Source organism: Canis lupus, chromosome 18 (genome assembly GCF_011100685.1).
Source record: "Canis lupus familiaris isolate Mischka breed German Shepherd chromosome 18, alternate assembly UU_Cfam_GSD_1.0, whole genome shotgun sequence".
Taxonomy (NCBI): Eukaryota; Metazoa; Chordata; class Mammalia; order Carnivora; family Canidae; genus Canis; species Canis lupus.
Genome location: NC_049239.1, coordinates 32,683,451 through 32,705,442, shown reverse-complemented (window position 1 = coordinate 32,705,442; position 21,992 = coordinate 32,683,451). Strand labels below are relative to the sequence as shown.

At 38.5% G+C, this 21,992-nt stretch overlaps 1 protein-coding gene across 2 annotated transcripts in view; it reads left to right on the top strand.

The window, feature by feature from the left end:
* Positions 1–21,992, top strand: part of TRIM44 (tripartite motif containing 44) — a 108,664-nt gene that overhangs the window by 48,050 nt on the left and 38,622 nt on the right. The window contains exons 4-5 of one of the 2 annotated variants that reach the window (XM_038563027.1): positions 8,806–8,825; positions 15,046–16,468. In XM_038563027.1, coding sequence (XP_038418955.1) covers positions 8,806–8,825; positions 15,046–15,049 — 24 coding nt within the window. In that variant the 3' untranslated portion in view covers positions 15,050–16,468. Of the gene's footprint in view, positions 1–8,805; positions 8,826–15,045; positions 16,469–21,992 lie in introns of those variants that run through there. The other variant, XM_038563026.1, reaches the window with a different exon arrangement.

Here is a 21,992-nt window from a genome sequence, read left to right as displayed (position 1 = left end):
TACCTCCCCAGCTGGGTCAGTGGGTAGAACCCTATCTTCCACTCTTACTCTGTAGTAATGAGCTGGGGCTCCTCCTCCTCCCCAGCCGGCGCTGTGGAGACTGTAGCATTGGAGTTTGTCATCTGAAGGGGGCATATCAAAATAGCACTGTAGAATCTTTTAAGCTAAATTGATATTTGAACCACAGTCCACAAACCTGACCCAGGACATGTTTCTGCTTCTTTATTCTTTTTTTTCACCATCAATTTTATTTTTATATTCACTTTATTTTGTTTTATTTATTTTTTAATTGAAGTATAGCTGATACACAGTGTTTTGTTTTTGTTTTTGTTTTTTAATTGGAGTTCAATTTGCCAACATATAGCATAACACCCAGTGCTCATCCCATCAAGTGCCTGGGTGACGGGCACTGAGGGGGGCACTTGATACACAGTGTTATACTAATATAATAGGACATGTGTTCTGAATTTAAATAGGTTGACTTCTTGCTAGAATAGAAGATTTAAATAGGAACCAGATTCTTAAATACTTAAAATGTTCAGGATATAGTCCCAAATCAGTCATTATACCAAGAACCAATAAATCCCAACTCTAATGAGAAAAGACAATCTAATGAGAAAATATGCCACCACCAAGAAGACACAGAGTTTAGAATTATCAGACAAGGATTTTAAAGCTACTATTATGAAAATGACTTAGTGAGCAATAACCAATAACTGTGGAAACAAATGAAAAAAAATCTTAGCAAAGAAATAGAAGATGTAAAGAAGAACCAAATAAAAATTTTACTACTAAAAAATACAATTAATTGACATAAAAGATTCACTGGATTGGCTCAGTGGCAAATTGGAGATAAGAGAGGAAAGAATTGGTGAATTTGAAAATATAGATCCAATCTGAACAACCAATAAAAAAGATTGAAAACTAATTGAAACTGAGTCTTAGGGACCTGTGGGACAATAAAGATCTAACGTATATGTCACCCATGTCCCGTAGGGGAGGAAAAGCAGTGTGGTACTGAAAAAATTGAAGAATTAATGACTCAGAATTCCTAAAATTTGGTTGAAAGACATAAACCCAGAGATTTAAGAAGTTGAGTGATTCCAAGCAAGATAAACTCTTAAGAAATCCATACCTAAACACATCAAAATTAAAGAAATAAAAAGGAAGGACAAAGAAAAGTCTTGAAAGCAGAGCAGCTGGAGAGACATGACACATTGGCTATGGGGAACAATAATTTAAATGAATGTAGTATATATAAGGTATTTGCTCTATATCCATTGAAATGATTATATGGGTTTTTTCATTATTTTATTGTAATGGCTGATTATATTAGTTAATTTTACAATGTTAAATCAACCTTGCATTCTTAAGATAAACTCCCACTTTGTCAAGATATATAATCTGGGTTTAATTCATTAATTTTTTATTTTATTTTTAAATTTTTTTAAAAGATGTTATTTAAGACAGAGCAAGCTAGGGAGAGAGAGAGAGAGCAGGAGCGGATAGGTGGAGGAGCAGAGGGTAAAAAGTAGACTCCCCATTGAGCAGGGAGCCTGCCCATAAGGGGCTCCATCCCAGTACCCCAGGACCTGAGGATCATCACCTGAACTGAAGGCAGACATTTAACTTATTGAGCCACCCCAGTGCCCCTCAGTTCATTAATTTTTTAAAAAAGATTTTTAGGTCTGTGTTCAATGGGGGATATTCATCTGTAATTTTATATATATATGCATATATATATGCATATATATATAAAATAAATATATATACATATATATTTTAAGATTTTATTTATTTATTCATGAGAAACAGAGAGAGGCAGAGACATAGGCAGAGGGAGAAGCAGGCTCCCTGCAGAGAGCTGGATGCTGGACTGGATCCTAGGACTCCAGGATCAGATCCTGAGCCAAAGGAAGATGCTCAACCACTGAGCCACCCAGGCATCCCAAGTAATTTTAATATTTTTATAACATCATTGTCAGGCTTTGGTATTAGGGTTAGCTGGCCTCAGAAAACAAGCTGAGAACTATTCCCTCCTCACCTATTTTCTGAAAGTTTATGTACAATTGGTGTTGTTTCTCCCATAAATATTTGGCAGCATTTATCAGCAAAATCATCTGTCCTGGAGTTTATGTGAGGGTTTTTGATAACCAAGTTAATTTCTTTAATAAGGCTATCAGATTTTGTTTGATCTCATGTTTATTTAAATTTTAACTTGTGTTGTATTTAAATTGTATATTTGCTTAAATTTGTGTTGTAATTTTCAAAGAATTTGTTGTTTTCATTTAAGTTGTAGTTTTTAGTGTAAAGTTGTTCATACAGTTTTCTTGTGATTTTTTTAACTGTAACATCTCTAACGATAACCTTTCTATTTCTGAACTGATAATTTGTGATTTTCTCCTTTTTTCTTTGATCAGTCTAATTACTATTAATTTTGTTAAAGAACTTTTTCATTTGATAATTTTATTCTGTGTTTTCTATTTTGTTTATATCTACTCTTATTTCCTTTTTTTCTGCTTATTTTGAATTTACTCATTCTTCTAGCTTTATAGATCATTGATTTTACTACTTTTTTTTTTTTTAAGATTTTATTTATTTATTCATGAGAGACAGTTTCTGTCCATGGCAGAAACAAAGGCAGAGGGAGAAGCAGGCTCCATGCAGGGAGCCTGACATGGGACTTGATCCCAGGGTCTCCAGGATCAGGCCCTGGGCTGAAGGCGGCACTAAACCACTGAGCCACCTGGGCTGCCTGATTTTACTACTTTTTATGTTAGCTTTCAAAACTATACTTTTCTCTCTAAGCACTGCTTTAGTTGAATCCTAAACTTTGGCTATGTTTTATTTTCACTGTCATTCCGTTTGAAATATTATTTATTTACTTTGTGATTTCTTTTCTTTACTCATTGATTATTTGTGTCTGGTTGAGTTTCCATATAATAAGGATTTTCCTACATGTCATACTATTACTCATTACTAATTTTTTCCATTGTGATCAGAGAATGTGTTTTGAATGGTTTCAAGTTTTTAACTTGTTTGAGACTTGTTTTATCACCCACCATATGGTCTATCTTGGTAAATGCATATGTGCACCTATTTTATAGTTTGGGGTGTAGTGTCCTATTAAGTATCAATTAGGTATTCAAATAACTTATGATTTTACTGATCTTTGTGTTGACAGTTCTGTCAACTGTCAAGAGGTTAAATTTCTAAGGATGATTAAGGAATTATCTCTCCCTTTAATTCTATCAACTTTTACATATCTTGAAAATATCTTTAAGCAAATATATACTTATGATTGTTAGTCTTTCTAATGAACTGAACCTTTAAATCATTATGAAAGTCCCTCTTTTTATCTGATAATATTGTCTTCCTGTCTATGTTATCTAACGTTAGTAGAGCCAATCTAGTCTTACACTTACTGTTCTCATGGTGTGTCCCCATCAATTTGTTTTTGGTCTATCTGTTGTTAAAGTGTCTCTCTCCTAGGCAACATATGGCTTTGTCCTATTCTTCTATCCATTCTGATAATCTCTGCCTTTTAATTGAAGTGTGCAGCCCATTAACATTTACTGTTATTATTAATATGGTTGAATTTAGGTCAGCTGTTTTATGATTTGTTTTCTATTTCTTCATGTATTTCTATTCCTCTTGTCTTGCCTTCTTTTGGACTTTTGAAACAGTTATTGAATTCCATTTTAATATTTTTTTTGGCCTTTTAGCTCTATTACTTTGTTCTTATTTTGTAATGGTTTCTATGGGGATTATAATATATGTATATTGGAATAGATGTAATATATATAACATATATATAAGTCCTTAAATTTTCTACTTAAAATTAATATAGCACCATTTCATATAAAACATAGATACTTGAAACCATATAAGCCAATTAACACTCTTTATGTCCTTTACATTATAGTTGTCATGTAGAAAATCTATATATGTTATAAACACTGCAAGACAGTTATAATTTTAAACAATCATATGCTTCTAAAGAAGTTCAGGAAAATACAATTTTATATCTGTATACATACAGTTTTTAAGCAAGTTTGTGATAATAGTTGTATAACTATAAATTTAAAGTCATTGAATATATACTCAAAACAAGTAATTTTATGGTATTATAAATTATACTTCAATAAAGCTGTTAAAAACAAAAATTATAAATAGTCTACTTGCTCAAGTGCTATTGCCTTTGATTTATGAAGATCAATCTAAAACCAGTCCATTAACACAGTGTCTGTTTTAAGAAATCTTCAGTACAGATGAATTTGATTAGGCCAAGTAGAATCACAGAGCTTCTAGTTGAAGAAGTCCAGAGATTACAAGATTTCCTGGTGACATTTCTTTTTAAAAATGTGTTTTTAATATTTTGGGGTCCTCTTTTAGAATATAGCATACAGAAAGAGTTTGGTACCGTTCCCACAGGTCTAATGAGATGTGTGGTCTTTCTCGTCTTCAAATAACTATATAAAATTATTTCCTTCTTATTTATTATAGAATGTTAAAAACTTCTAGACAGAGCAGAAAGTAAACAAATTTAGTTATAACAGGGTATTTTTTCTTTTTTTTTCTTTTTTGCGTACATTTTTTCCCCAGCTTTATTGAGATAAAATTGGCATATATGTAAGTTTAAAGTGTACAGTGTGATGATTTTGATACACATATATATTGCAAAATGATTACCACAGTAAGATTAGTTAACATCTTCATCCTCTCATGCTATATTTTCTTAACATTATATTTTAAATTTACCTCATATTACCAGAAATTCTTCATAAACATAATGTATGAATCCTGAATCAATGACACAAACTTCACTTTTACTGCATTTCCAACTACCTTACTACCATTTATTACATTATAGCACATGCTTTTGTTTATAAGTAATTACTGAGTCAAAGGTATGGACTGTTTTTAGGCTCTTGTACATATTTGTAAACTGCCCACAGAACAGTTATATCAGTGTACATTTTCATCACCAGTTTTGACAGTCTCTCATTTTTTTGCCTGAATTTTATAAACCTCCTTGCCAAAGTCAAGTACTAAAAAATGGTGTGTCTTTACTTTTATTTGCATATCATGAGTACTTCTCTAGTTTTGAGAAAAGAGTACTGAACTACATGAGATAATTTTAGAAAAAGTTCAAATGAGCAAATTATTAAAAATGATACATGTGTACCCTAAACATTTATTTTAAACATGAAATATGTATCTGCATATTTCTTTGATTTTTGACTCAAGGCCTTTTTGAGGATACCGGTTTGCCATTTGGAGTGGAATATTATGCTTCTGGCATAAACCACATCCATACTGTAGTGTTTATATGGTCCAATTTCAGGATAATATTCGAAGCAAACTGAATGTGGAATCCTAGACTTTTATACTTTATTTTTTCTAATATTTTGCGTATGTCTCACCTATATCAAAGTTGACATCAGTTTTTAAGTAACTTATCTTTATTGAATGCTTTGGAAACTTTCAGCTTAGTTTTCATAGAAGCAGTGGTTCTCTCTTGCATTCACTTCTTGTTATTTAATAAAATGTATTGTCATAATTACAACCTCAAATGATTTAAGCAGCTTTAGAAACAAAATTGTTTGGTTCTTGGTGAACATACATTTCAACTGGTGGAAGTAGAAGCAAGATGGTAGGTACTAGAATATAGCCTACCAACCAAGAGCATTGATATTTGATGGAGGGATTTGAGAGCATTGCTTAATCATAACAAGTCATATAAATAGAAACTGGTGTTTAGCAAACTTTCAGTTCTAATATTCTCTGAAACCAAGATTCATTCATAATGGGAGGTAGAAATTAATATTAAATCCTACATATATCTTGCCTTCCCTCCTTTCCACTTTTGAATAATTATTAATTATGTGCCTTGTGCTGTGTAAGATGCAGTGAATAAAGAGATTAACAATACACAGTTTCTGTTCTCAAGGAGTTGAAATCCAAAGAGGGAGACACTGTATGGTGCTATCACTTGGTTTTCTGCTCTAAGAACCAGTCAAGAAGTGTGAGCCATACAGATGTGCAGGGCAGAAAAGGATTACTCTACTCGGTCTGTCAGTGAGAAAAAATTTCCAAGTGAGGCTTGATCTTAAAGAACAGACGGGAATTAGCTAGGCTTTCAGAATAGTAGGGAATAGCATTCACATCTTTTACGAGGAAGATTAGCACTCTTCTGAGTATCTACTGACCTATTCAGAGTTGCCATATGTATGTCTGTTTGTTCTCTCATTCATTTATTCAATCCTTCAACAGTTGAAATTCTCACCCTGGTCTTCCCCCGTGCTTTATGATAGTGACTGTTGCTTCTGAAAAGCCACATATCTATAAGCTGCAGAAATGGATGAATGTTCAGCAGAGTCTTGTGTCCCCTCTTCTCTGTCCATCCTCACTCCCTACAGATGTTATTAGTTAATTCAGGGAAAATACAAAACTGAGCACCATTTGTTGAACACTCATAATGTGCCAGACATTCGCTTAGTGTCTTACATATTTTCTAATTTATTTTAATTTGTATTGCCACCCTGTAAGGTAAGAATTAGGATCTCCATGGTATAGATCAGGAAACTGAACCTTGGAAAAGTTAAGGCAAATTGCCAAAAGCTTCATTGGTGGAACTGATGAACCCAAATTTGAAGCCATGTTTCTTGAAGTCAGAAAGTCTATCTCTTAACCACTGTGCCAAGATACATGGTTGTGAGGACTCACTCTGAATCACGGAAGAAAGTTTGGATACTTTTTTCCATAAGATTGTCCTAGACAATTATGTTTGAACATCCAAAGATAATTGAAAACTTGTGTTGAGGTTTAATTAAGTCACTGATAGTTATGTAACTCATATTAAATTTAAATTGTGTGAATTTTTTCTTACTAGATTATAGTTCCCATAAGACACAGCAGTCGATCAAAATGCAAAGAAAGCTCCCTCCATCCCTATACCTCCTTCCACCACTGCCCCACTTCTCTCTCATTGGACTGTGGATGATTAGCAACCTGACCAGTACTGCAAATCCTGAATATTCTGCTAACTGCCCTCCTTATCCAGCCTCCAGTGTATAATCTGATTTAAATCACCTTCCTGGATACAGATGTCCTTTCAGGCTTTGCCCTGGCAATCTTTTTACCTCAGTTGCCCTACCAACCCTCCAATCCCACTCCACTGCCCTATTCACCACATCTCCTGCCCAAGACACACATAAGCACATCACCATTCTCTAGTATCATCACACTCAAAATTCCTTTAAAATATATATACATATATATACATATATATACATTTTATTGCTGTGTCTTTGCTTTTGCTAGTCCAGTGCCCTTCCCACTCATCTTCTGTTGCCAAACTGGGAAAATCCTGCTTATCCTTCAAATTCCAACATAAACGTCACCTTCTGTGAAGCCCTCCCTTCCCCTTCTCCAAAAGAGGCCATGTTTTTCACTTCCCTTATGACTCTCAAACATTTTCCTTATATCTTTGGTAGAGCCCTTAACATAATTCGTTTTCTATCTCTTTCTGTTTCCCTGCTCCTGAATGGGAGTTTCTAGGTTAGATCATTATCTTTTACCTTCAGTGCCCACCTGTAGTAGCGTATCATACTGAATTGTTACTGATACCGTTATTAGGTGCATCCTGTGTCTTAGGCACTGTCCTTGATGTCTATACATAGTGATTCGTTTAATCTTCCCACTCATCCTATGATACAGGGACAGTTATTACCCCTATTTTACAGAGTAGGAAATTGAAGTTAAATGAGGCAAAGTAACTTGACTAGGGTAACACAGCAAGTTAACTTGATGGAGTCAAGATTTGAACCTTGAGTGTCTGACTCCAGAGTTCATTCCTTTATACCAATAGGAACAATCAGTCAATCTGATAGGTGCACTAGGGAGTTCACAACTAGGTGATGCATTCTCTATTGAGACCAATCCTGAATGGCTTAAAGAGAAGGATGTAAATAACCACGTCACCAAAAGGACAAGTGAGGTCCCTTGGAAAAGGCTTGAGAGTCTTTTGAAAACTTTTGTGTGATCACAAGAAGAGAGTCAAAGGACTCTGCTCTGGTCACTGGTGAAGTTAGGTTTGGAGCATGCTATACCTGGACAGATAACCCTTACGCATTGTTTCTGTAGACGGTGAATGAGAAGGAGTGAAAAGCCAGTTTTGGGCTGAGGGATGTTGTAGGTCATCAAATGCCAGAGCTCCCCTTTTATAAAGGAGAAGACCAAGGTTCAGATTAATTAATTAGCTTGCCCAAGGGCACATAGTTAATAAATAACAGAGCTTGGACTAGAATCCCAATTTTCTGAGTCCCAGTTCAGTGCCCTTTCTACCACAGTGTGCCCTATATTAAAGTTGCTATGTTCATGTTTGAAGAGAAAAATGCTAGACCAAGGCAGAAATGAGTCTTTGAAGGAAACAGCTTGATACTTTTGGAGCTGGTCAGCTTTTGCCTAAGACCTGCTGCTATTTTGGGCTCTCAGTTTGCTCAGAACTAAATACTGCCAGCCATACAAATAAAAAGGCAAGGCTATTATTTAGGCCTCCTAGGTCTGTACATTCACTTAACTGCTTGCAAAGGCAAATTATCAGTTCATCTCCGCTGGGCAGTTCGAGCATAGGATTATGTTAGCCCTTGTTTTAGCCCTTAGACATCTGCTGGTTTGTCTCTGTTAAAGGAAATGCACGAGCCTTGCCTTCAGGTTGCGTGAGGAGAGGGAAAAGAAAGAAGTCTAAATCTGTCTCTACCAATGCTGATTTCTAATGCTGTTTCTTTCTGTTTCTTTCAGGGTGACGAGGAAGGACCCAGGTAAGATCACATTATTGCTGCTTGTCTGTTCTCAGAATTGAAGTAGAGTGACATTTATGGCCTTTTAATGCTCCATGAAATATGGACAGCCAAAGAACAGTGCAGAAAAGGGATCAACATCTTAAGCCAGGGCTTTGAAAATCTTATTTTGTAAGATTCCCATCTCCCTCCCCATCTGTGCCATTTCCTGCCTGTAACCTTCAGATAAAGGTAGACTTTAAAGTATGTAATGACAGTAACTTAAGAATACCTTGTTAAGAAGAGTAGGCACTATATATGAATGGTAATTAGGCTATCAGGTGGACCGCCTAGATAAACTTTTGCATTGTTCTTTCTTGATTGGAATTGGATTGCTTTTTTTTTTTTTTAATGGGCTTTGGATCCAATATTCTTTGTTTCTGACTTGAGACACCACTGATACCTCGAATCCTAGGTCATAGATATTATGTTTCCTAACTTTGTTTAGGAAAAAAAAAGATGCTTCTCTATCACATCACATTTTTTTTTAAGATTTTATTTATTTAATCATGAAAGACACAGAGAGAGGGAGAGAGAGAGGCAGAGGCACAGGCACAGGCAGACGGAGAGGCAGGCTCCACGTAGGGAGCCCGATGTGGGACTTGATCCCAGGTCTCCAGGATCATGTCCTGGGCCAAAGGCAGCGCTAAACTGCTGAGCCACCGGGACTGCCCACACCATCACCTTTAAAAGTATATTTCATTATTGCCTCAGCCTTGGAGTAAACCTGGAGTTTGGTTTCCTTACCTTTTCTGTCATGCTGCTCAGTGAGAACAGGCTCTAGGAGATGCTGCAGCTTTGTTGTCAACACAATCAAGGGGCATTTGTACAAAGTAAAGTAACACGTCCACGTGGGTCCCCTGTGTCACCTAGGATCAAGGACTATTCAGGCTTGGAGGTATCAGAGAGTTCATTTAGGCCATTGCCATTTAAGCATTAGCTTTAGGAGAAATGCCGCCCCCCCCCCCCCGCCCTTTTAAATGAGCTTTAGATAGAACCTCAATATACAAAGAGTTTTACTCTGAATAAAGTTGGGGGCCACATTCACTGGTAAGTCTTCTCTGTTCAATCCAATAGACCCTGAGGAGCTTCTGCAGAAACCTAGGGTTTCTTAGAACTCAGTTTGAAAATCACTTACCAAGTTCAAATTCTCATTGAAAGAAAGTACATGAATTGTCCAAGGTTACCTTACTGGAACCAAAATTCAGTTCTTTCTAGGTTTTATTTATAAACCAACAAATAAAGTTTCTTCTTTTTTCCTTCTCCATCCCCACACCCTCTGTCCATTTCTTGGTGCCAAATATTATCCCACATCAGCATCTCCTGGTGCTTCTCTACCTTGGGAACTGTGGTTCTCAGCCTTAGCTCCTTGTCTATTGTGGCTAAAGCCATAGGCATCCTACTTTAGAACTGCAGAGCCTCAGGAAATTTCTTGAATCTCATCTTCCAGCCATTCTCAGGACAGGCTCTCTCCGAGTTGTGGTTCATTTCTTTCCTCCCTCTCTCCTTCCCTCCACTGCCTTCCTTTCTTTTCTTATGACCTGCTGTGTGTCAGGCACTGTGCTATACACTGGGCATATAGTAATAACTAAGACAGATGTGGTTCTTGTCCTTGTAGAATAAACAAACAATCACCGGGTCCTTATACTGTGGGACAAGTGATATAATTAAGGGAAGTTTTGGCTGCTTTAGGAAGGCTCCTAAGTCAGTCTTGGAGGATAAGGGAAGGCTTACCAGAAAAGGTTGTATATAAACAGGGCCCTGAAGGATGGGAAGGCAGGCAAAGGTGGGGCAGGGTGTAGGGTTCTAGGTAGAGGGGACAGCTTGTGTTGTAAAAGCTCTAGACAAGAGGAGAGTGGAGGGAAGAAAGAATCTAGATCATTTAGGGCCTTACAGACCTTCTAAGGTGTTTGAGCTCTAATTTGCCAGCAGTTGGAAAGTATTAAAGAATTGCAAACAGGAATTAACCTGAGTAGATTGGCATTTTAGGAGTCTCCTCTGCCTGCCTGAATTGGAAGTAGATTAACACCAGAGCATGGAAGACTAGTTAGACTAAGTAGTGATGATGGGAGCCTAAATCCGCATCTTCTCCAGTCATTGACCAGGTTTTTACCATTTTGCACAGACTTTTGGTTTCGAGAGACTCCAAATTTCCTTAAAATCGAAGCCAAGCAGAGCCCTAGACCTTCTTACCCAGAAAGAGCGTTTAGAGACGACCAATATAATGAAACACCTTAGCAGATGGAAATGTGGCTTGGAGGAACCTGATGAGAATGAGCACACTTGTCTTTATAGTTACATGTCTGAGTCATGTTGAGTAGAATAATACAGGGACCTTATGAAGAGATTAACTCATGTCAAAGATACTATTTAGTAGAAGATGCTAGTTTTAAAGTTTAATTGCAGATACCTTCATGTCATTTTGACAAGATAGTCGTGAAGCATAGAGTTTTTTTTACTAGCAACCACGATGTCAAGCTGTCTCCCTCGCACCAGGCTATCGTGGATGTCAGCAGGGATTCTGTTGGACCAGGAATTGCAGAACCCTCATTTTGATACAATGAACCCTTTGGTACAATGAAGAGCATCTTTGAATTTGACAGAAAGAATTCGATGGAGTCAGATTTTCTTTTTAAACTTTGTATTTGTTGGTTCCATTCTTAGTTTGTGTTGAACTACCATTTGGCTCAGTTAATTCCAATTAACACTTCAGGGCAGATTGCCTTTGATCTGAAATTTCTCTCATTTAAGATCCACGTTTTCCCATTTCAATAAGCCAGAGTTTTGTTCCAGAGGTTTCTGTATTTCTGACAATATTGAATTAGAGTTTGATGTGTAAAGGAGATAGAAGGGAAGTGTGGGTGTGCCTGCACAGGGGATGGAAGAAAAATGAATCAGAAAACTCTCTATCCAGGTCTCTTGGATTATTATACCCGTGTCTCCTTTGCTGGCATTCTTTCCATCTCAGCCACTTCTCCACCATCTGCATGGAAGTCCATGGAGACTAGATTCCAGCCACTCTCCACAAGAACAAAGGAAAGAACAAAGGGAAACCCCTGTCCCATGGACATGAATTTGCCTGTGATAGAGCTTGTGTCCTCCCTTCCTACCAGCCAGGGCCTCTCTGCTTTCTTTCCTCCTTTTGGTTCTGACTCCCCAAGCCATTTGAAGTGAGACATCCCAGTATTGTGCTATTGGTCATGTCTGTTCCTGGCCCTGAATTTTATTGTGTAGTTGTCCTGCTAATTAATAACCATAGTAATCATAGCTATCACTTACTGAAGGTTTATTGTATACAATGCTTTATATCTATTTTCATTTAGTCCTCATGTAAAGCTTATGATGTAGTTATTATCCCATTTGTAATGAGGAAATTAATGCTCAGAAAGATTAACTTGCCCTAGATCACAGAGCCAGTAAGTAGCAGAGCTAGGATTTGAATCTAGTCTGGCTTCAGGGTTCATGCCCTCTACCATCACTTGAACTATCTGCCCTTATCTGCCCTCATCGGCCAGTGCATCTCTCTCCGTTGACCCTGAAAGAAAGCCAGGAGGATTCATATGCATACACCTCAGAGGATCACTTTGCTCTTATTCCTCTAATCTGGGAGGTCTCACTTACTTTGACATTAAATTGCTAGGGCCTCTGTTTTCTGCAAGCTCCCTCTCTCTCTGTAGCCTCTGTCATTATAAAGGGATATTTCTTCATCTCCCCCTCACAAAGTGCTCTTTCAGGGTCAGCAGCTAACGGAGTACTTTCAGACTCCCTTGGGAGCAGGCAGCCAGGCCTTCCTTTGACCCTGCAGAATTCCCTTCCTGCTGCCCCTGCCCTTTGGTGGTTTACTCTTCAAATCCGTGCTACAGTTACATAGATGGCAAGCATTCGTGGAGGTGTGGAGGAGCAAAAATCCTAATGTGTAGAACATGGATATTAACCACCATGGAGTCATCTTTTAAGACGGTGTCTTTGAAGCCCAGAGTGATTTTTTTTTTTCCAAGCAAAAAAAAAAAAAAAAAAAAAAGCAATTTACACTTTTGGCAGCAATTTTCTGTCTTCTCTGTGCTATTATGGGAGATCTTGTGTTCACTCCCTCACAGATTGGCTCCTCAACTCCTGCCGGAGCCTGCTGAGAAGTAATATATATTCGAGGAGAGGGGGTGGCAGTAGGATCTGCTGCCTCGAAGCTGTTTTGTAGTGGGAGGAAGTCAGGGGGGGAAGGACCCTGAAACTCTTGTGCTCAGAGGAAAAAAGGAGCAAGATCAATATTAAATCTTGATTTGCTATTGAGATTTTCTGTGATTTTTTTTTTAACTTAGAGGAAAATGGCTTTTTAATAGTAACAACCATATTTGGGACTTCTGTAGAATTTTTCATCCTCAGAGCTGGCTCTTATTCAGGCAGAAAGCTCCTGCTGAGATCAGTGTGAATCTGACCCATGCTGATTCTGTGATCAAACAGGCAGTGAGTTCTGAAGGAGTAGGAGGAGCTCAAGGAGAGTCAGCGGACCTACCTTCTATTCTTGGTCTGCCTGAGACTGACTGTGTGACCTTAGGCTAGTCATTCAACCTCGTTGCCTCTGTGTAAGCTGTTTTTATTTCCCTGTAAACACAAGCCTTTCTTTCCCTTGTTCCCCACCCAGGTTTTTGAGCTAACGTTGTGTGAAGGAATAGTCTTATATTACATATGGAATGGAAAGAATCTGCCTTAGATTCTGTAATCAAATGGATTTTTTAAAAATCTTCTCAATTTTGTTTCCTTAAAAAAAAATTTCTTTGGGCTATATACTAGGTACTCTCCCCTTCCCCAGTAATAACCATATGTTCTTAGATACTACATTTCTCTTCTTGACAACTTAGTTTGTAAACATAAAAAGGAACTAAGTCAATGATACACTTAGGTTTCTTTTGTCCTCTGCAAATTATTGGTTTGGTTTTTGCATTGTCTTCATTTCAGAAGATCTAGCTAGAAGCCAAAGAACATGACTCTGATACTTGTGGCATGGAATGGAGATGTCAGGACTGTTTGTTATACAGAAGTGGGGTTCTAGCCCAGTTGGCCTTCAGCATAGAGGATCTCTTAATCACATTTCCCTGTTTCAGAACCTGAGCTGACTTTGTTTCCCCTGCTGATGTTGATTGTTTATCCTCTACCCATCCAGACAGGGAGAAAGCTACATTATGCATTATGCTGCCTATCTATAATAAAAGCAATCCTCCTTTGCTAAAGTAGTTGCTTTTCAGAAATTTACCTGTGATAGTCACTTTATTATATTTTGTGTATATAACCAGAGAATCCATTCACAGCTGGAAAATTCAGCCAAGGTGCCTCTAGTTTACTTCCATCTGTCTCACACTAGAAATGCTCGCTAAGAGCAGCCTGTATTCTAGCATACATCTGCCTGCCTTTTTTGGCTTCATAATGCTAAAAAAGAAAGAGAGAAAGGAAAAGCCCAGTAAAAGGGCCCTGAATGTCACTTTACATGCTGTGGTTTTCCTTGAAACTTTTACATATATTATCTCATTTATTTCTCATATCAGTCCTAATATGTGGTTAATACAGTACCCAGAGGTGCAGAGAAGTTATACATACATGAGATGGCACAGCTAAAAATTGATAGAACCAGTGTTCAAACTCACATAGACTGACTCAAGCATGTGGACTCTTAACCATAGCAGTGCTCTGTAATGAGTATGTTGGATGTAGAGTAGGGTACAACCAACACAGAATAGAGAATCAGGAAAGATAAGGCATTTGTGCTGGATCTTGCAGAGTGTGGAAAACGGAGAGGCTTTTCTAGGCAGAAGGGCACCCATGCAGTGAGACCAGCATGCCCCCACACATTTGTGCTGTGTGGGGAATGGTGAGCCACTGCATGCCTGGGCTATGGCAGGAGATGGGACTGACCACCGTGTAGAGGGTCTCAGGTGCTGTGCTGAGGTGCCAAAAGGTTTGTACTAAAAAAATTAAAAAAAAAAAAAAAAAAAGGTTTGTACTACCCCTTTGTCCTTTCTGTAGAAGAAGTGGACAGAATCCTGAATCTTACAGGGCTCTTCCTGTGGCCACATCTCATGATTGTGGTAGGTAAATTATTTGCTTTCTTGTGCCTTAGTTTCCCCATCAAAATAGCACATCCTGTTATACTTAAAGGATAAGTATGCTATGAAGCATTGAAAGTGTTCTCCTTTTGGCTTTCTTTTTTTAGATGAAAAACAAGCAACTGAGCTAAAGTAGCTGAAGAAGAAAATTGTTTGTTTGATTTGTATCTTACACCCCTATTTTGACAGCTTCTGCCTTCTTCAAACTTAAAGTTAGGTTTGGCAAGTAGTTATCTAGTTCCTTCCAAATTAATAGAGAACAGGAATACTAAAGCCCCAACATTTTCCAGATAGATTTAAGACCAAAGGTATTTTTTAAAAGCTAATCTAGGAATTACATCGATGTTGCATTTGTCCCTGAATTAGATGTGGTGCTAAAGAGTCTGACTGGAGCCTAGTTCTCTTCTTTCTTGTTTGTCTTCATAGCCATTCTGGACTGGCTCTAAACAGAATCCGTTTTAGGAAGTCACAAAACTCCAGTCTGTGTTTTAAGAATAACTAAATTTGATGTCATTGCTTATGCCCTCTCAACTGTGGCAGACACAGCAAAATTGTTGTTAGTGGTGTCTTTTTCATTTTAGGAGAAACCTGCTAGTCTCTAGCATCTTCTCACTTCCTCCCAGTGAGAGGCAGGCAAGAGGTCAATAATTCCATTTTGCCATCCTTCCCCCTTTTTGTAGCTCCATGTAGCTGAACTGCATTTGCCTCTGTACCCAGAAACCCACAGCAGGCTTCTGTAACAGATGCCAGGAGCAGAAGCTGGTGTGTTTCTGTGTTTCTTTTTTTCTTTTCTTTTCTCTTTTAAAGATGGTGTGAAGTTTAGAGTCAATGCATGTAGGTCTCTTAAAACTAGAGCTCCAGGGAGGTAGCTTCAGAACATTAAGAGAGATCAAAGACTGAGGTAAAACTTGGGTACCCTAAATAGTGAGGTCTTTGCCAAGGACCAGTATTCATGTATGTGCCTGTGCCTGTTTGGACCTAGGATCTAACTATGAGTGGTTGTATGTTCATAAAAGAAATATTTCTTTATCCACAAACAGGGGTTTCAGGGAAAAAAAGCTCTTTTATATATATATGCCTCGCTCCCCCCACTCCATAGCACCACACCAATTGTTCCCCGTAGGTTGCAGTGTGGTTGGAAACAGAAAAGCATTTTGTTTCCTTGGTGAGTACGTGTCTCCTTCCCCCCCTGGTTCCATCAATTCTATTTAAAGGAAAGTGAGATTGAGTATGAAGAACACAGCCCAGAAAAGGAGGAGCTGTGAGAGTTGCAGGGAAGGTGGGGAGAGGAGCATTTCTCAGCTGTTCCTGGCTTCTCGACACTTCCTGGTCTACATGCTATGGGCCAGCATGCTGTTGCACGCCACCTGCACAGGTACTGCCACTCAGATGAGGACCACTGAAAGCTGACCGAGCTGCCAGCTTTGCCCTGACTCTTACAGTTGTCCAGGGCTAACAACTGTTCAGATGCAGTAGTGATACCTGCTTCTATGCTGAACATTATAAATAGGAGCTAGACCTACATGTATTATTCAGAACCACTCTGTGAGCTCTAGTTATCCTATTCTTTTTACAGATGAGGAAATCGATATTATAAGAAGTTATGTGATTAAGCCATAGTTGCACAGTCAGAAAGTGAGTCCATCAGGATTAGAACCCAGATCTCTCAGGCTTAAAATTCTGTGCTTTCAACCGCTGCATTATACTGCCTTTCTCAAGAGATGCAAGATTCGTATCTTCCAACATCTTAGCTGGGAATAAGTGACAAGCCAACAGGGATTTGGCATTTTTATCAGGAAATTCTTTTATTTTCTTTGTTGAATGACAACAAGCAATTTGCCTGAGACAGAAGTTGAGGTGGAGCTTGCCAGGAAAATGCGTAAGGTGGAATGAACCAGAACTTCTTTCCCCAGACAGGTAAACATGAGTTTACTCCCTGGCTTTTGGGGAGCCAGCAACTGCCATCGCCTCTTCTAAAAGAGCCACTGTTCACCCAGTGGCAGGTGCAGGCCAACTGTTGTCATGGCAACGGCAGGAGAGGCGAGCATGTTTAATTCCAGAACTGATAATTAACTGGGGGGTGGGGTGGGGGCAGGGAGAGAAATGGGGGGATAATTGTTTCAGGAGGGAAAACTTAGCAATTACCAGCAAGCTGCATAGATGAAAAGGCCAGGCACAGATGCTCCAGCCCAGCATGCCCTTAGAATTCAGCACTCATCCCCTCTGGTTAGGAATTTTTGATAAACTGAAATGAAGGGTCAAGTCCCCAGTCAACCAAGACTCTTTCAGGAACCAGGTGAGGAAAGAAGAATGTTACATAGGTTGTAAAGAGAAGTGCAGGGGGTTAGATGAAGAACTAGCCTAAATTATATCACCCAACCAGAAACAGTCTGGAAATGCTATCTAAACTCTGCGGGAAGAATTCTGTGCTTGGGGAGAAGACAGGGCACACAAAGCATACTTGTTTTGAGTTCCTGCTTCTGTGAATGGAATGAGGGGAACTGGCTTATTAGAGTGTAAAAGGAAGATGTGTAGGGATGATGCACTTGTTGAGGTACTTGATCATCGTGGGTGTTAGTCTATAAGTCCTCAGAGATTGTAATATTGAAAGTAAGCTAAGCATTCCACATGGATTATCTATCTCATTTAATCCTTACAGAGCCTAGCACGAAGAGAGAGAGATGGAGAGAGAGAGATGGGGATGAGTAGAGAGGGAGAAAGAGAGTCAGGGAGAGAGGGACAGATTTTTACTTTAAAATGGTACGTCTCGGGGGTGTCTGGCTGACTCAATCAGGAAGGCATGTGACTCTTGATCTCAGGGGTGTGAGTTCTAGCCTCATGTTGGGTGTAGAGATTAAACAACAACAACAACAACAACAAAAGTAGAAGTCTCTGGGAAGAGAAACATAGCATTTATCCAGCAGTATTACAGAGCACCTTCTTCATTCCAGGTATTGTCTTTGATGCTAGAAATACAGTTTTCAACAAAACAATCAAGTTTCATGTCCTAGAAGAGGTTTATAATTCTAGAGTCTCAAGTAAGGATTGAGAAATGTAAGTGGTATATAATTTAAAAACACATTTTAGGGATGCCTGTGTGGCCCAGCATTTGAGCGCCTGCCTTCGGCCCAAGGCATGATCCTGGAGTCCCAAGATCGAGTCCTGTATTGGGCTCCCTGCATGGAGCCTCCTTCTCCCTCTGCCTGTGTCTCTGCCTCTCTCTCTCTGTGTCTCTCATGAATAAATAAATAAAATCTTTAAAAAAATAAAAACAATTTTAAAGAAACCCATTGGTTTCTCTCTTAAAACCAATTATGAGAAATAAAATTTGCTTGCCTAGTCCTGGCTGGGAGGAAAATATGCAGAAGATAGAATAAAAGAGAAGTATTGGTTGATAATCACTACTTAAAACTATGAGCTTCCCTTCAATTTTCCAGAGTTTTAACAAACTCTAATAAGTTGATGTTGCCTTTGCAAGTGAAACAATTAATATCAAAATTTGGGAGTTCGATTGACACAATAATTATACTGGAAAATGTAATTTTGCCTGCATAATAGAAGTGGGATTATTTCAAGGAGATCTCATTAAAGTGCTGTTCATCAACAAAGAGCAGTGTAACCTTTCTCTTATTAGATTAGTACAGGGTCATGATGCAAAAGGCTGTTGGAATAATTCTCAGTCTTTTGTTCTAAGAAAATAAATTAAGCACTGTCTTGAAGTCTGGATATGGAAATTGAAATCATTGAAGACAGAAAAAGTGTGGCCACTCAAACTGAAATCAACATAACCTCCTTTCCTTTCTACAGGTTTCATCCCTTTATCATTTATTTAACCAATCTTACTGAGTGTCAGCCATGTACCAGGCAGTGCTAGCTGCTGGAGCTATAGAAGTCAAAACCAAAAACAGTCCTTGTTTACACATAGTGATTGGTCTCTCCTCCACATTTCAGGGGCATACATCTGTTCTGTCTTCTCAGCTCTCTGCAAGCTTAAAGAATCAGCAGCTTACATTAAAAAAACAAACAAACAAACATGCTATATGCGCTTATAAATGGAAATCCCCCAATGCAAGGCTTCCCAGGTATATTAGACTGAATGCTAATTATTTGAATTGTTGACTTATTCTTATAAACCAGGATTCCATTGTCCAGTAGTGTGGCGCATGCTGCTGACTGACCCACCTCTTGGAGTTGCCATGGTACAGTACCATGGTATAATGGAGAGTTTGAGAAGCCCTGTGATGATGAGACCTGCCTCTGTTTTCCCAAACTTATTTATTATAAGGTTTTTTTAATTCCTGTCACATAAATGTACTGAAACACCAGCATTCTTCAACTGGAGCAATGTAGCTCATTCTCCACTCTATGCTGAGACCTGATACGATTTGCCACCCAGAAAGAGGGTAGAAGAGAGATAATACAATATATTAGGAGTCCACACCTCTCAGGCTGAACTCTCTCCCTTATTGTACTTCACTTCAAATTACTGGGATTTTTGGACTGTTACTATTGATGTAATTTGTTTCCAGTACAATTGGAAGTGTGGTTATCAGGGGTACAAATAATTGAAGCTGATACACATTCTTGGGAAAAAGAAGCCTAGAAATGGCCACTAGGACATATTTTTAAATTGACATGAAGAAAACAACTTGGATGTCTATAATTTCATTAAAAATAAGATATCCGTCGTAAATAAGGTTTTTGTTCTTTTCATCTTAGTGTAATTCCTTCCACTATTGAACAACAAAAAATTGTACAAATTATACCAAGCACCCAGCACATTGCCTAGTACAAAGTGAACCCTTAAATATTGGTTGAATGAAGGAATGAATCAGATAATGACAAGGAGCATTACTAAATATAAAACAATGCAGAACAAGGTCATTTTTTGTTTATACACTGACAGAAATCAGGCCTGTCCTCTTGTCACATGATAGTGCTTCTTACATCCAGTAGCAATCAGGTGCTTATCACAGATTGGGAGGAACAAAAAAAATAAGAGTATTTTACAAACTGTTAAGTGCTGTATCTGGAGTAGTTACAGTTTTTTTCAATAATAATTATGGAATTGCTCAGCATTCTATTTCAGAAATTTCCTTGATATGACCAAGCACTAACACTAAATGGATTCTATACCAGGATCACAGTATTTTCATTTAAAGGCCAAGAGAGAGGCTGGCATCTCGGGTGATACAATCAATTAAGCATTCGACTCTTGGTTTCAACTCAGATCATGATGATCTCAGGGTCGTGAGAGCCTGTGTCAGGCTCCATGCTCAGCACAGAGTCTGTTTGGGATTCTCTCTCCTGCTGTCTCTCTCCCTCTCTCTCAAAATAAATAAATAAATCTTTAAAGAAAAATAAAAGGTCAAGAGAAGTAGGCAGTGAGACCAAGGTGTCAGGCCTTCAGTGGAATTCTCTGTCTCTAACTTTCCTCGCACTCACTCTGTTTGTATTAAGGAGTGGGCGAGATAATATATATATGAATGATAGTATGTAAGAAAGGCAAACAAGAAATGGAAACAATGCTCTGTGCCCTTCAGAAGTATAAAGCACCAAACAAATGAAACAGGATTGGATGATAGAGTGTTTTTATAATGGTATTTGTTAAGACATAATTGTATTACAACTTAAGGTTCATATATTCACTTAAATACCAGATTTTTTAAAGATAAATGAATAAACATTTACCAGAAGTAATAAAGGCAATAAGAAAGTTGACCTTGATTAAGCACCTTTACAATTTACAGGGTGCACACAGACATCTCATTTCCTTATTCTGACTAGCCTGAGAGATGGTTTTGCTATCCTCCTGTTACCTATTGAGCAGATTGGATGAGAAAGAGTGACTTGTCCAGGGTCTCCCAGCTATAGCTGGAAGAGGCAGGAGTCAGCCCCATTTGAAGTAAGGCTTTCTTGTTTACATTCTGTGCTTTCACAGCTGCTTTGGTTCAAAACATAATACTTGTCCTCTCTTCTCTCTCAGGTGTGCTTCAGCCCTTGACTTTCTCCTTCTCAGTAAATGGCATCATCATGTCTCAAGCAGTAACCTAAGAATAATATCCAATATCTCTCTTTTCTTCACACTTCTTGTCCAGTTAATCAGCAAATCCTGTCAGATTTGCCCTCAAGTATACATCAAATCCAAGGACTTCTCACTACCACCCCACCATCCTGGTCCAATCATAAACTTTCTCACCAGGAATCCTTCTGCTTTCCCCTTATCACCACCCTTATTCACTCTTCCTCCTCCTCCCCCGTTGCATTCTTCACATAGACCCTAGAATGATCTTTTAGGTATAAAGATCATGTAATTTGTACATTCAGAATGCTCCAGTATGAGTTGTCCTGTCTGGAATTTGCATCAGAGTAACGGGGAAAAGGAGCTGATAAAGTCACACAAGATATGGCTCCCACTTGCCTCTCCATCCTCCCCATGTCTGTCACTCACCCCATTTCTCACTTTAGCTCACTGCATTCTTACTGTTCTTTAAACAGGCATGGTGTTCCTTCTGACTTCATGGCCTCTGTGCTTGTGTTCCCTTCTGCCCGCAGATTCATACCCAGACCTTCACACATGGCTCACTCTCTCACCTTCTGTAGGCCTCTGCCAAAATATCACCTCTTTAGCTCTCCATTTCTTACCCTGCTTTGATTTTCTGCATATACTTGTTACTACATGAAAATATACTATGTATTTAACATATTTTCTTTCTTCCCCACGAGAAAATAAGTGTCATGAGGGTAAAAGCTTTGCCTTTTTCACCACTATATTCTCAGTACCTAGAATATCACAGGCACACAGTTCATTATTTGAATGGATAAATAGCTCTGCAAAATCCATCTTCTGAGTTGTGGAGGGAACCGTGTCTTGGAATAGGAAACCATTACATTCACTTAAGAGCAATCTGAGTCTGTCAGCTTGTCAGGTCATGTCCCTTCAGCTGTTATTTGTGGGTCTGCTCTTGTGGTCCACAAAACTGCAGAATGAGGATAGCGACAGGGTCATAGGATTCAGAGTGGGAGGAGCAAGTGGAGATGGAATGAGCAAATG